Consider the following 14,807-nt stretch of genomic DNA (forward strand, 5'->3'; position numbering starts at 1 on the left):
TTGAAGGTAATATAAATTAAACAACTAGCATTACATTATGAAATAGGGAACAAGTGATTTCTGATTTCTGAAATGGAAAATAAGAACATAGGAATTTCAGGGGCTTAAGGTCATACATTCATCCATTTCCTATGAGAACCAAAGAGAGAGAGAGAGAGAGAGAGAGAGAGAGAGAGAGAGAGAGAACAAAGAAAAGCAAGAAAAAGTTCTCTAGGGGTGACTGGTAAGTAAGTGTTGATTTGGTTTTAGTCAGCAAATGCACCAGTCTCTAATGTCTTTGCTAATTAATATTAACTGACCTAGCTGTACTAAAAATCAGATGAAATAATACATTTTAACAATGACAGCAAAACAAGTTGGGGACACTATCATGAAGGCAGAGCTAGCTAGGCTTGAGACTCTGATCCATAATGGCACCAGAAAAGAAGAGTGACAGCCACAATCTGGACACCACAATTATACTCAAGGCATTATTTAATCACCAAAGGAAGAGGACACTTTGTACAAGGATACTGCGTGAGGTTCATTCTGATGTTGTAACAGAAGGGCTCAGCTCGGACACAGGCAGCACTGACTGTCCAAATACTTTATAACCATTAAAAAAATATTTTATTAGCATTGCTTTCTTTGGGAAGAAATGTGATTACACTGAAACATTTTATATAATTTGGAGAATTTGGAAAGGGAATGAATGGCAAACACACTATAAAAACAGTGACAAACTTCACAGTACAGTTTTGAAAGTGAACAATATTTAAAAAATTATAGTAGACATATAGAATTTTGAATTTATATTCCATGATATAATTACATATATTTAGTTTGAAGATTACATCAGTTTAGTTATTATAGTATTTTTTTTCTTTTTTTTAAACTTCCCAGACTGTGATTTTTATCTTTAGAAGTTCAACTGGGGCACAGGTGAAGGTACACTGGGGCTGTAGAAGAGTAATAGAAAAATGATGGAAAATCTCTTGGTGCTTGGAAGTGGGAGGGGTCCAATGGCAAGGCCTGGATACCCAGGATCACGTGTGGAGTGAGGACTACAGTTGGGCCACAGGAAAGGTGGGAGGTTTGTTGTAGAGACTCAGTTCTCCCAAGACTGGAATCTATACATAACAGAGGGCTCCCCTGTCCTCAGCATAAGAGGCAAAACCTCTTTGGCCATTTTCTTACTGTGCACTTTATGTACTGCTTGGTATCTGTAGATTATTCACATTGTTTGGGCATTTAGATATGATGTCTGTATAATGTCAGTGTGTACAGAATGTATGCTTGTTTTGTTTTGGTTTTTTGGGGACAGGGTCTCTCTGTAGCCCCAGTTGAACTGAAACTCACTGTGTAAAGCAGTCTGCCTCAATCTCACAAATATCCACCTGCCTCTGCCTCCCAAGTGCTGAGATTAAAGGTGTGTACCATCATGCCCAGCTCACTGAATGTGTATTTGCAATGAAAAAATTATGTTAGACTCACATTTTTATCTCATTAAAATTTATATAAACATTATATGGTGTTAGACACTGTTCTAACATTTAGCCTAAAATGATTTTAGATTTTCGATGACTTTTTCACACATTACAAGAGGATGGTATATAAAAATTGAGTATCAGGTGAGAAGGATACTCTGGGCCTGCGTAGCCAACTGTTGCACAAAGCGACATCCAAGGGGAAGTACAGATTAAACCTGAACATTTCCAATGAGAATTCAAAATTTAGAAGGCATCAGGTGGGCTCTAGGATCTGACCAAAAGGCTGAATATATCAAATATTTGATAAGACCTAGTTGGTCTCATGGAAACTCAAGCAGAAACAGGAAGAATAAATTTGACTTGACAGAAGTTGACTCCAGATACCATTATAGGACTTTACACCGACTCTTTCCTTCTCTTGCTGTCATTAAGGATGTGGCCTCTTTTTTTTTTTCTTTTCTTTTTTCTTTTTCCCCCTTTTATTAGCTCTAACTTCACATATTTGGTAGTCATTTCAAGGTTCGTAACATATACCTTCAACTTATCATAGGATATATTACTGTGTTAGTCACTTTTCTGTTGCTGTGATAGAAACACTGGCCAAAGCAATTTATAGAAAAAAGAGTTTATTTGAGCTTACGGTTCCAGGGGAGTTACAGTCCATCACAGCAGGGAGGCATGGTGGCAGAGGTGGCTAGAGGAGGAGCAGAAGCTAAGCTCTATATCTTCCAGTAGGCACAGGAAACAAGAGAGCAGGTGGAGATCCAGGAAGACTTAAGCACTCTCTAAGCCCACCTCCAGTGACATGCTTCCTCCAGGACAGCCACACCTTCTAAGACCTCCCAAAACAGCACTACCATCTGGGGACAAAATGTCCAAATACTTAGAGCCTATGTGGGATATTTTCATTCAAACTGCCTCCTGTGAAGTATGTTAGAGATGAGATTCTTTATCTTTGTAGCACAAAGCTACCATGGTAACTAAACCATCTGAGAAATACAACCCACTCCTAGGGACTCAGTGAGCACCTTAAGTGCCTGAGGAGAGGGACCATGCAGACACTCCAGGCTCCAGGTTCCCAGGGTTCCATGAATCCTAAACTTGGCCTTGTCAAAACCCACCAAGGCTTAACCCAAGCAGCCCTACACCAGAGGAAGCAGATGAGGAATTGCAGGGGACAGCTTGCCTTCTTCCTCGGTCATTCCCATTTTTTCTTTGCTCCAATTGCTCCAAATGCTTGACTCGTTGGTCCTATATCGTAAAACTACAGCATATTCCATGAAAGCCTGTAGCCCTGTGAGGTTGTAGATGTGGTCATAACTCCCGAAACCGACTTCCATCTACAAGACGGAAAGAAGTATGAGCCTAAACGCAAACAGTACATACTCTCTTTCTGTTTTCCCTCTTCAGCCTCAGTGCTCTCTTGCTAGGACAATTTATACCTACATAGGTGTGGATCACTCACCCAACCATCACCTTGCTCCCCATTTCCAATCTGGAAGTTTGTGGGACAGAGATTCAGTGCCCTGGAAAATGTAAGGCAAGAGTCCAATGATCTCGGGCCACATGGGCTTCAGCTTAAACTCAGAGGTGACTCTGACATCCAGAGACACAGCTTCATAGAACTTGGGGAGGGGAACCAAGACCTTAGTGACGTCAAAGTCAATTCTCATTTTATAGTTAAATGACCATGGACAACCTCAGTTGTCCAGCAGAACTGGAACCAGAACACAGATTTCTTTATTCTTAGGGGTTTTTTTTCCCTTTAACCAAATCTTCCTCTTCAAACTGTTGCTCTTTTGGTGGCCATACAGGCTGATAAAAGTCTTGATAGTCTAGATGTATAAATCCACTCTAACACTCTCTTCAAATCTGGGTTAAATAAGGATGTTGCCTTATAGACACTCCAAAAGTCTTTCTGAGTGTGGTCCTACAGAAGAGACTAAAAATATAATCATTTCTGATTACAGTCACAACTGTTATAATAAAATTAGTTGGCTATTGGTTTATAAAACATATAATGTGTTGATTAATAAATTGCATTAGGAGAATGTCCCTTCTGTCAGTATACACACTGCATAGTCCCATGGTGCTCTACAGGAGAAGAAAGTCCTGATATTTCTTATGGATATATAGCAACTGTGAAAACAATACATAATTACAGGTCCTGCACTGGGCCTACAGGAAACTGAGCAAAAGTAACAAGTGTCTGTGACAAAAAGGTGAACATCCCAGGACACTTCTGAACACCAGGGCTAATGAGATGGTGATGAAGCAAGGAGGTAGGATCCAGAGGCCGTGACAACTTTGCTGCCAAGTCCCAGGTACCCTGAGTATCTCTTCTCTACAAGCCTGGGAGATGCAAAGGTAGCAGCCTAGGGTAATGGGGAGCAAAACTTGGCACAATCCATCATTACTTATGAGATCCAGTTGGAACAAGACTGAGAGAAGCCCAGTCACATGATGCCTTCAATATGTAATTCAACCCATACAATAATTGTACAGAAGACAACTCTATTTTATGTTTATATATAATTTCTTCCTAATCTTTCCTCTTGATTTGCTCCTACCTTCAACACACACCTGGTCTGCTTGGCAGTTGTTATCACACTCATGTTCAGAAAGTTCTGCCTAATGTGAGCCTGTTGTTTACATCCCAGATCTATCAGAGGAACCAAAACAAGCTGCTCAGTTTCTCAATCAAAGTACTCATAACTTTTTGGAGCCTTGGCTTTCTGTCTAGCCTAGGTGCCGCCAAGCACTCAACAAGGCCCAGGATCCACTGAACCTTCATACATAGGCTTAGATGTAAGATTTTCCCACCTCAATATGGGCACTGAAATCCTGCCAGAACACTAATTAGCTCCATTAAGTTTGTTTCAAACAATCTATGTTGTCTGCCAAACCCTATCTCAGTCCCTAAGTGTTTGTCTTTAACAATGAGTCAGAAGTTTTAGGGCAAAGCCAAAATCAATTCTTAAAACAGTCGGTAGATCTCCGTTCTGGGAGTTGATAAGTCTGGGGCTCCAACCATGGGCAGGTTGGATGAACCTCTGGGATGGTCACGTGGTTTCACCACCTGCGGGGGTGAGGGGTGGGGGTGGGGGTGGGGTGGTACTTTTCAGATCAGGACCACAGGAAAGTTTAGAGGCTGCTGAAGTATCACACAAATGTCAGACCTGGAATCAGAAAACCTGGGCTTATATTTGCTACCTATATACCTTGTGATTTAAGCTCTCCACATGTAGATTCCTTTCATAGATTTCCTAATCTATGAAAGTGGGCTAGTGGGGCTAACAATGCATCATCTGTAGAGTACCTGCAATGACTAAAGAATGCTCAGTGTAAAACAGTACTTTGCAGACCATATAACATCATACAAATATGGGTCTTGTTATTTTGTAAATGTTGCCAGAGTTTTAGGATTTGTTTTTACATGGATTAGTACAGACTAACAATTACTGTGCACAGGCATGTGGTAGGCGAGATGAAAACCAATGTCCTTGCACTTGAACATCTAATTGGGGATCAAGTGGTTTAAATGAGTTGAGTGTTGGGTGAAATGACAGAAACTTGCAGAGGAGGGTACCTCACTCAGGCTCTCAAGGAATTATGTCAGACCTGAGTTCTGAAACCTGAGCAGAACGCAGCAGAAGCAGGGGAAGAAAGAACTGAGGGTGATCTGAGCAGAGGGACAAAATTCTGAGTCAACATGACACAAGGAAAAGAAGCCATTGTGAATCACTAGAGGAGCAAGGCAAGGTGAAACACAAGGGTGGAGGGGCTAGATCACGGAGGGCCTAAGGATGTGTGCTTTTCCCATGGGAACCATTGACAAGCGGTTGGAATGGCTGTCTCAGGCTACGTTGGTCAGGAACCGAGGAGACTTGCTTGTGTTTGAAAGCTGAGAAAAGAAAGAGGGCAATGACTGCACGCTCCACCTTCCTCCTCACATCCTCCAGAAGAGCAGAAAGAAGCCATCTTGCCTCAGGGACAGGAAAGGAGGATGCAAAGATAACCACAGAAGTAGGTGAGCTTGTCAAGGGAGAGAGGGGGTGGAAATAGTTTATATTTGTTCTCTCATTGTTATATATGGCTTAGTCATTTTCCAAACAGACACAGGGCCTAGTTTGCTTTTCTCATTGAATCCTATACCAGAAGGTCCCAGCAAATAGAATAATCAGGGCTGCTAGTCAATGACTCATCTCAGAAGTCTTATGTTCACTTGACTATGACATGTATGAACTTGTGCTGTGCTGGGGGACTGTTCAGCTTAGAGAATCTCTAGAACCACAAAATGACAAGCCTATCTACATGGGTTCTAGGAGAGCGGGCCTACAACTGGCTTAGAAAGGAAACTGGAAGGAGTGGCCAACATCATCTCTTTGAACACAGGACAAATAATACTTAACCAACGTCCCTTTTTGAAAGAGTCTTAGATGAGGATAGGACATGCATAGTGTCTTGGGTTTCCACAAAGGAAAAGGTCCCATGACAGCCTCCTTGACAAGATGTTAAAAGTAGTCTGAAGCTGGGCATGGTGGCACACGCCTTTAATCCCAGCACTTGGGAGGCAGAGGCAGGTGGATCTCTGTGAGTTCAAGGCCAGCCTGGTCTATATAGGGAGTTCCAGGACAGCTGGGCTACAGGGAGACCCTGTCTCAAAAAGACCAAAAACAAAAAAAAAAATAGTCTGAATGATTGTTTTGGTGATTAGGTATACTTACAGAAGCCTGAAAAGGTATCATACCCCCAAAAGAGAAACTAGTGTCCATGATGGTCTACTGGCTTACCACAGAGCTCTAGTACAGCCACTGTTCTTATGAATGACCAGAGTTATAGAAGTAAGTTATCAATCTGAAGGTATTAAAAATTAGAAAGCAGAATAAAGATTCTAAATAGGCTGAAATGATGAAAAAGACCAACATGAAGAAATTCAATGGTAATAAATAAAACATTGAACTTTGGTTAAAACGCAGCAAATTTTAAGATAGTGAAAATGTATTTTACTAGCAAGCCTTATGAGGGAAAATATCTTTAAGATTTTATTGACTTACTGCTGCAAAGGGATGGCCAACACACAAGAATGATGTCATTCCTGCCTGTGTTGAAGGAAATGGAAAAATATATTCTGGACTCTTAGGAAAGAAAAAGATTTCTTAAGACACAAATAGCATTAAGCATAAATTAAAAGGTTGATAAAATCTAACAGTACTGCCAGGCATGGCAGTCCATACATTTACTCCCAGTACTCTAGAGGCAGAGGTAGGCAGATCTCTGTAAGGTCAAGGCCAGTCTGGTCTACATAGCAAGTCCCAGGCCAGCTAGGGCTACAGGAAGACCCTGTCTTAAAAAAACCAAACAAAAACAAAACAAAAAAAAAGCTAAACCTGGCAGTTTTGAATTAAGTTCTGTTCATCAGAATTTATCATTACTAGAGTTAAAAGTCATCCGCTAGAGTGGAAGGTACTTGGAATCACATAAATAAAAGATGTGAGTAGAATATATGAAGAATACTACAAGTCAACTGAAAATTCATACCATTAGAAAATGACACAGGAGCAAAATGTGCAGAGGCTTAATCAGCACTCTAGAGAAGACTCTAAGTGGCCAATAAACCATGAAAAGGTGTGTAATTTCACTAAAAATCAGGCAAATGCAGATTGGAGCTATGATTCCTTTGTGTTCATACAATGGAAATGTATGGCATTATGCAACATGACTGTATCTAAAAAATTCAGTATTGAGAGAACAAAGCCAAGCATCAAGAAATATAAAATGGCTGAGCATGGCAGTGAATGGCTATAATCACAGCACCCAGGAGGCTGAGGCAGGAGGGTCATTGTAAGTTCAGTTTGGGCTACATAGTGAGACACTGTCTCAAAAAGCTGAAAGAGGGGCTGGAGAGATGGCGCAGCAGTTAAGAGCACTGACTGCTCTTGCAGAGGACCCAGGTTCGATTCCCAGCACCCACATGTCAGCTACAAACTGTCCTTAACTTCAATTCCAGGGGAATCCAAAGCTCTCGTCTGACCTCCGTGGCATTGCATGACATGGGTACACTCACATACATGCAGACAATACACTCATACACATAAAATAAAAATAATAAATTTTTCAAAAAGCTGAAGGAAGGGAAGGATGAAGGGTGGGAGGGCAGGCAAGAGGTAAGAAAGCAGGCAGGAAGGCAGACAAAATGCACAGGTTCTGTTTGTATGTTCCTCTTCTATTTCTACTGGGCACTCCATTTTGGAGGAATCAAGCAATCAGAACATAGTTTCTTAAATAATCTTTTTCAGGAATTCAAGCATAAATGATAAAACCATATTAAAAGCAGAGAGGTGACTACCGTGAAAATAGAAGTTAACTTTAAGGGCAAATAGCTCTCAAAAAAAGGATAAGGAGACGGTTCTGGCATGCTGGAAATAGACTGTTCTTGACTTTAGTGGATTTTTACATGAATGCTGACTTAATAATAACAATTTATTAAATACAATGTACAGTGTATCCATCTTTAAAAATATGTTATTCTCAATTTTATAAAAGAGAAGAAAAGTAAAAAAGAAAATGGCCAAACCATAGAATTTCTTGCAGCCAACATAGCTAGCCACAAACCAGGGTATTATGCAAAAGCAAATTTTTAATTTTTCAGTATGTTGCTATGCTCCAAATATAAAATGCTTATAGTAGAATGTGCTGCCAAGCTAAAAGTTAGAAGTAGGAAACTGGGAAAAATGGTAGTCACCATTATTTCCTTTCTGTTGTCCGTATAAAAAGTGAAAAGACAATTCCAAATGAACCATTAGTTGTCAATGAATACTTTCCTCAGGTTCATTAGTATAAATATAACAGCTTAACTTACCCAGTGGGTACTGTTGACTGTCCTGAACCGAAGCGTGTATCTTAAATAAGGAATAGGATCAAACACTTCATGCGTTCTCCATCGTATTTGGACCATTTGTGCCATGCCCAAAATTCGTTTCACACTTAGAATTTCAGGTGGTTCAGTTTTCACTGAAAATAAAAGTCACACAATTCTCATATGTATGGAAAGATGAGACGATGCTAACAACTACCCAAAGTTGACAGCACAGTAAACCTAGAGAGCAAATGGCAGTACTTATGTTATTGTCTGCTATATGTAGATGGCATTAGCAAGGCAGTGAAAAGAGAACACCATCCTCTCCAGCCCCATACCTCTCAGAAGAGTGTGCCTTGTGTAAAGAGGATGCTCCTGTGAGCTCTATGCAAATCAGGCTTTTACTTGAAGTCATATCATATAAGAATACATATGATAATAATGATGCAATCATCAACAAACCATGGGTTATGGAATAAACTACAACTGAAATTGTTTATAAAGACCTGGCACAACCATCTATCAGACCTGTTTTCTTGACCCCTAAGACAAAGAATGCCCACTATAACATGGCTCTCACTTTCCTTGGACACTGCAAACATCACAGCCCAAATTTCTCTTCTTGAAAATATCTGTTTTAGTCAGGCAAGGTGGCTCACATCTGTCATTCCAGCACTTGGGAGGCTGAAGCAGGAGGATTGAAACAAATTCAAAGCTACAATAGGCTACAGAGCAAAGCCTTGTCATAAATAAATAAAGTAATTTTTCTTTAAAAATAATAAAACAGAGCTGGGTGTGGTGGTGCATGTCTTTAATCCCAGCACTTGGGAGGCAGAGGCAGGCGGATCTCTATGGGTTCGAGGCCAGCCTGGTCTACATAGTGAGTTCCTAACCAGCTGGGGCTACAGGGAGACCCTGTCTCAAAAAGACCAATAAATAAATAAATAAATTAATTAAATAAATAAAACGAAGGAAATGTTTTAGTTTACCAAATCCAGCTTCTCTTTAGGTGCACGTATTAAAGCTTGGTATTCACCTGTGGCTATTGAGAGGTTGTAAACTTTGTTTTTTAATATTTATTATTTTTGTTTTATGTGTATGTGTGTGTTGCCTGCATGTGTATAAGTGCACCCGTGTCCTGCAGTGCCCACGGAGGTCAGGAGACGGTGTCAGATCCCCTGGGACTGGAGTTACAGACAGTTGTTAGCTGCCATGTGGGTGTTGGGATTCAAACCCAGGTCTTCTGCAAGAACAGTCAGTGTTCTTAACTGCTGAGCCATCTCTCCAGCCCCCAGAGAGGTTGTAAACTTTTAAGAGCTGGGGCCTAGTAGGAGGTCTTGGGGCCACTGGGAATTTACCCCAATAACAGGGCTCTAGCCCCTTCCCTCTCTCTATTTTGTTCTCTAACCATTAACTAAGCAGCTTTGAAGCAACAGGGCCAATTGGCATAGACTGAAACCTATAAAAGTTTCCGTTTTTTTTTCAGTATTTTGTGAGCCAAAATAAACTTTTCTTCTTAAAAGTTTATTATCTAAATGTTTGCTGGAGTAACATAAAGCTGACTAACATAGTTAACAGCATTGTTTAAAAATTACCTCAGGGGGCTGGAGAGATGCAGGAGCACATACTGTTCTTTCAGAGAACCCAAGTTCAGTTCTGAGCACCCACATCTGGCATCTCAGAACCGCTTATAACTCTAGCTTGAGGGGGAATCCAGTACCTCTGGCCTCCATGGGTATCTATACTCATGTGCATTTACCCCCACAAAGAAACACATGCACATATAATTAAAAAAATTTTTTTAAAGTCTTTAAAAAATGAACTCAGGTAGTACATACATGTGAGAGGTAGAGGCAGGAGGATAAGGAGTGCAAATCTAGTCTTGATTACATAACGAGTATGAGGTCAATATGTCTCAAAACACAGAATCAAACAAAAAAAATTAACACAAAATGGACCAAATATCAAAATATGGGAATTTTTAAAACTCCTAGAAGAAAACATAGCAATAAAATGGGGTTAGTGATAATTTCTTAGTTATAACACCTAAAGCATAAAAAAAACCCCAGATATACTGACTTCATCAAATTAATTTTGTTGTTGTGTAAAAGGATATCAAGAAATTAAAAAGACAATTCACAGAAACCGAAAATATCTGTAAATCATCTACTTCAAATAGAACACAGAAAGAAGTTTTTAAAATAATCTGGGAAGAGTAAACACAATCAAAATAGATTATATACCTGTGTAAAAATGCCATAAACCCATTATTAGGTATAATCCACATATGTTAATACAACTAAAAACACAACAAAAATGGTCAAAGAATTTGAATTAAAATTTCTGCAAAGGAGATATGAAAATGGCTAATAAACCATGAGAATATTCACCATCATTAGTCATTGCTGTCGAAATGCAAATCAGAACTATAATGAGATATCAGGACACACCCACTAGGGTGCCTGTAAAAAGAGGGATAATAAGTACTGGAGGAACCAGACCTCTATAAATAGCTAGTGAGAATGTTAGATGGTGTAGCCACTTTGACAAAGTTTGGCAGACCTTCAAAAAGTTAAACATACAGTTACCATACAACACAACACTAGCAGAAGATATAGATCTAAGAGAATTGAACAAGTTTTCACACAAAAATTTATACATTCACAGAAGCATTATTCATATTAATAAGCATTATTCATATTAACCAAAAAGTAGAAACAACTTGAATGTACATTAGCTAATAGATAAATAGAATATGGTATATCCATCCCACGGGATATTAATCAGCTATGAAAAGGAATGAAATGCTGATAGAGGATGGACTTTGGAAACATTATGCCAGGTAAAAGAAACCAGACACAAAAAGGCCACATGTTTTGTGAGTCCATTTATATGGCATATTACTAACAGGCAAATCTATATCTATTTATACTTATCAGATAAAAATAGATCTGAAGTTGCCAGAGGTTAGGGAAAAAGGTAAATAAATAATTGGGGACTCACTATTAATAAGTACGAAGTTTCTTGAATTACATTAAACTTAATTATATTGTTGAATTAGTGGTGATATTTGTGCAACCTTGTGGATATAATAAATATCACTGAACTCCACACTTCAATGCTATGAATTATATCTTAATAAAGAAGTTACAGGGCTGTAGAGATAGCTCAGAGGTTAAGAGCACTGACTGCTCTTGCAGACGACATGGGTTTGATTCCCAGCACCCACATGGCAAGTAACAACCATCTGTAACTACAGTTTCAGGGGAGCCCAATGTCATCTTCTGACCTCCTTGGGCACAGCCTGACATGGGTGCCCTTACATTTATGCAGACAATACACTCATACACATAAAATAAAAATAATAAACAAAAGTTTTTTAAGAAAGTAACAAGTTACTTTAAAATTACATGGTAAAAATGAGTTTTCACAAAAGAATTCGAAAAAGCACAACTGGTGAGACTTTAAAGTTTTTATTATTATTTTTAAAAAATTTTATGTGTATGAGTGTTATGCCTGCATGTATGAAAGTGCACTTGTGTGATGTAATGCCTGCAGAGGACAGATGTTGTCAGATTTCCTGGAACTAGAGTCATAGACGGTTGTTAATCACCATGTGGGTGCTGGGACTTGAACCTGGGTTCTCTGCAAGAGTAGCCAGTACTTTTAATTGCTGAGCAATCTTTCCAGCCCCAGTGAGACTTTTTTAAAGTAAGAGTTTTTCACAGGGCAGGGCATAGTGGCATATGCCTTTTATCTTAGCACTTGAGGGGCAAAGACAGGCAGATCTCTGTGATGTCGAGGTCAGCCTGGTCTACATAGTGAGTTCCAGGCCAGCTGGGGCTACAGGGAGACCCTGCCTAATTTTTAAAATTTTCCTGGGGCTGGAGAGATGGCTCAGCGGTTAAGAACACTGGTTGTTCTTGTAGAAGACCTGGGTTGAATCCCAGCACCCACACGGCAGCTAACAACTGTCCGTAACTCCAGTCCCAGGGGATCTGACAGCCTCTTCTGACCTCCGCCAGCATTGCACGACACAGGTACACTTACCTACATGCAGGCAATAGACACATACACATAAAATAAAAGTGATAAATAAAATTTTTTAAAAGTTTTCCTTCATGAACAATGACAGCTTGTTGGAGGACAAGCCTTCTGTATCTCGTTTCTCATTCTTTTTCTTATTCAACCAATTTCTTCTTTCTTTCTTTACTCCCTCTCCTTTTTTCTTTCCCTCCTTCCTCAATTCCCTCTTTCTCTACATCCTTTTTTCTTTAATAAGGTACACCTTCTACATGTCCACAACATATATCTACTATTCCTTGAATTTCAAGTCTATGTTTGAGCCCATAGATACCTCTATTTTTAAAAGGGGTGGTAATTATTCAATAATATTATATGATGATGTCGTAGAACACTTACTTATGCTGTATAAGTCCCAATATGTGGTATCAGATTTATTTTTACCATCTTCATTTTGAGCTTCCACTTCAATGCTGCAGATATCTGGGGGTAACACGTATGGAGGGAAAAAAGAACACGAAGCACTTGTAGCATTACAAATCCGTCTACGTTTTCCGAAGGAGCTTTGAAGGAAAACGAAATTTAACATGAGTTTAGTACAGAAGGTTGGAAGAAAAGAATCATATTAAACAATATTTATTGTTTTACTTTGGGTTTCTCAGAAGACTTGTATGGTCTAGGATTCGGCTTCTCTCTCTGCCAAGGGCACCTGCTTCCTGTCTGCCTAAGATGCAGTAAGCCACAGAGACCTCCTGGAAGCCCTATAGGATTTAACATAGTGCATTCCTATTAGCAAGAAAATAGATGACTTAGATCCCTGATTAGAATCAGAATATTAAAACTATAGCTTTAAGAGTTTATTCTTTAAAAATTAGAGAACTTGCTAATTATTATAAATAAAATTTAAAATTATAGTTTTGGGACCTGGAGAGATGCCTCAGTGGTTAAGAGCACTACTGCTAGGTCTTGCTCTTGCAGAGAACCCAGGTTCAATTCCCAGCATGGGGACTAGTAACCATCCGTTACCAGTTCTAGGGGATCTGATGCCCTCTTCTGACGTTCACAGGCACTGCACTTTACACATAAAATAAAAATAATAAAATATTTTTTAAATTAGTTATTCTTGTTATTTGTTTGGTTTTGAGACAGGGTCTTCCTGTAGCTTCATCTGGTCTAGAACTCACTATGTAGACCAGATTGTCCTCAATCTCATAGAGATCCACCTGCCTCTGCCTCCCAAGTGCTGGGTTAAAGATGTGTACCACCATGCCTAGCTAAAATTATAGCTTTTAATATACTTATATTTACTGATTTGAAAAGATGCACATTATATATTATGTGTTAATAATACACATATTATTAACACATTGAAACACATATCATGTGCAGAATAATCACAGTTTTATAAAACACATTTATGTGATTAGTCAGAGACACTTGGAAAACTCTTCATAAAAATGTTTATTCCCATTGTTTCTTTCTTTTCCTATAATCTATCTCTTTGATAAATTAAATTTTGAGAGAATTCCATATATCAGTACTGTATTTACATCATTTCTACCCAGCCTTCCCCCCTACAACTTCCTCTTCTTTTCGTACCCTCACGCCCTCTCAGTTTCATGACCTTTTCTTCTTTTGTTAATATTGCTACACATACATACGTGTGTGTATACACACAACTTATTGAGTCCATTCAGTGTTAGTAAATGTATGGACATGTGTTTAGGGCTGATCACTTGGGATTGAATAATCTATCGTGGGGCTCATTCCTAGAGAAAACTGATTTTTCTTCATTCAGCAGCCATTGGTTTCCTGTAGCTCTTCATCTAGAGGTGGGAACTTTCCTCTATCCACAATGGTATGCCAACTGGTGTTGGCATACCTGTTATGCAGGTATTGTTTAAGCAACCATACTGCTGAGACTTCATGAGTGCAACTTCCTTGTCATGTCTAGAAGACACTACCTAGCAGCAGGCATCCTGGTCCTCTGGCTCTTACAATCTTTCCAGTCTCTCTTCAGTGATGTTCTTTGAGCTTTAAGTGAGAGGATTGTTGCCTTTGATGGGGTGGTTTTTTTTTTTGCATTCTTTATATATTTCAAGTTATGCATTGTTTTTAGAAAACTTATTAAGATAGATATAAATACACCAATAAATAAATGGTAGATAATAGAAAGAGATGATTGATTGATTAATAGATAGATAGATAGATAGATAGATGATAGATGATAGATAGATGATAGTTAGTGAGAGGATTGTTGCCTTTGATGGGGTGGGTTTTTTTTTGCATTCTTTATATATTTCAAGTTATGCATTGTTTTCAGAAAACTTATTAAGATAGATATAAATACACCAATAAATAAATGGTAGACAATAGAAAGATAGATGATTGATTGATTGATTGATTAATAGATAGATAGATAGATAGATGATAGATGATAGATAGATAGATGATAG

At 38.9% G+C, this 14,807-nt stretch overlaps 1 protein-coding gene across 1 annotated transcript in view; it reads right to left on the reverse strand.

Annotated features, from left to right (window-relative positions):
- The window catches only part of Il31ra (interleukin 31 receptor A), a 55,960-nt gene that overhangs the window by 26,624 nt on the left and 14,529 nt on the right, over positions 1-14,807 (reverse strand). Inside the window, exons 4-6 of the mRNA XM_029567065.1 lie at positions 12,751-12,914; positions 8,332-8,483; positions 2,656-2,809 (exon numbers count right to left, since the gene is read on the reverse strand). Coding sequence (XP_029422925.1) covers positions 2,656-2,809; positions 8,332-8,483; positions 12,751-12,914 — 470 coding nt within the window. The remainder of the gene's footprint in view (positions 1-2,655; positions 2,810-8,331; positions 8,484-12,750; positions 12,915-14,807) is intronic.

This window comes from Nannospalax galili, unplaced genomic scaffold (genome assembly GCF_000622305.1).
Source record: "Nannospalax galili isolate Female #2095 unplaced genomic scaffold, S.galili_v1.0 scaffold339, whole genome shotgun sequence".
In the NCBI taxonomy this organism is placed as follows: Eukaryota; Metazoa; Chordata; class Mammalia; order Rodentia; family Spalacidae; genus Nannospalax; species Nannospalax galili.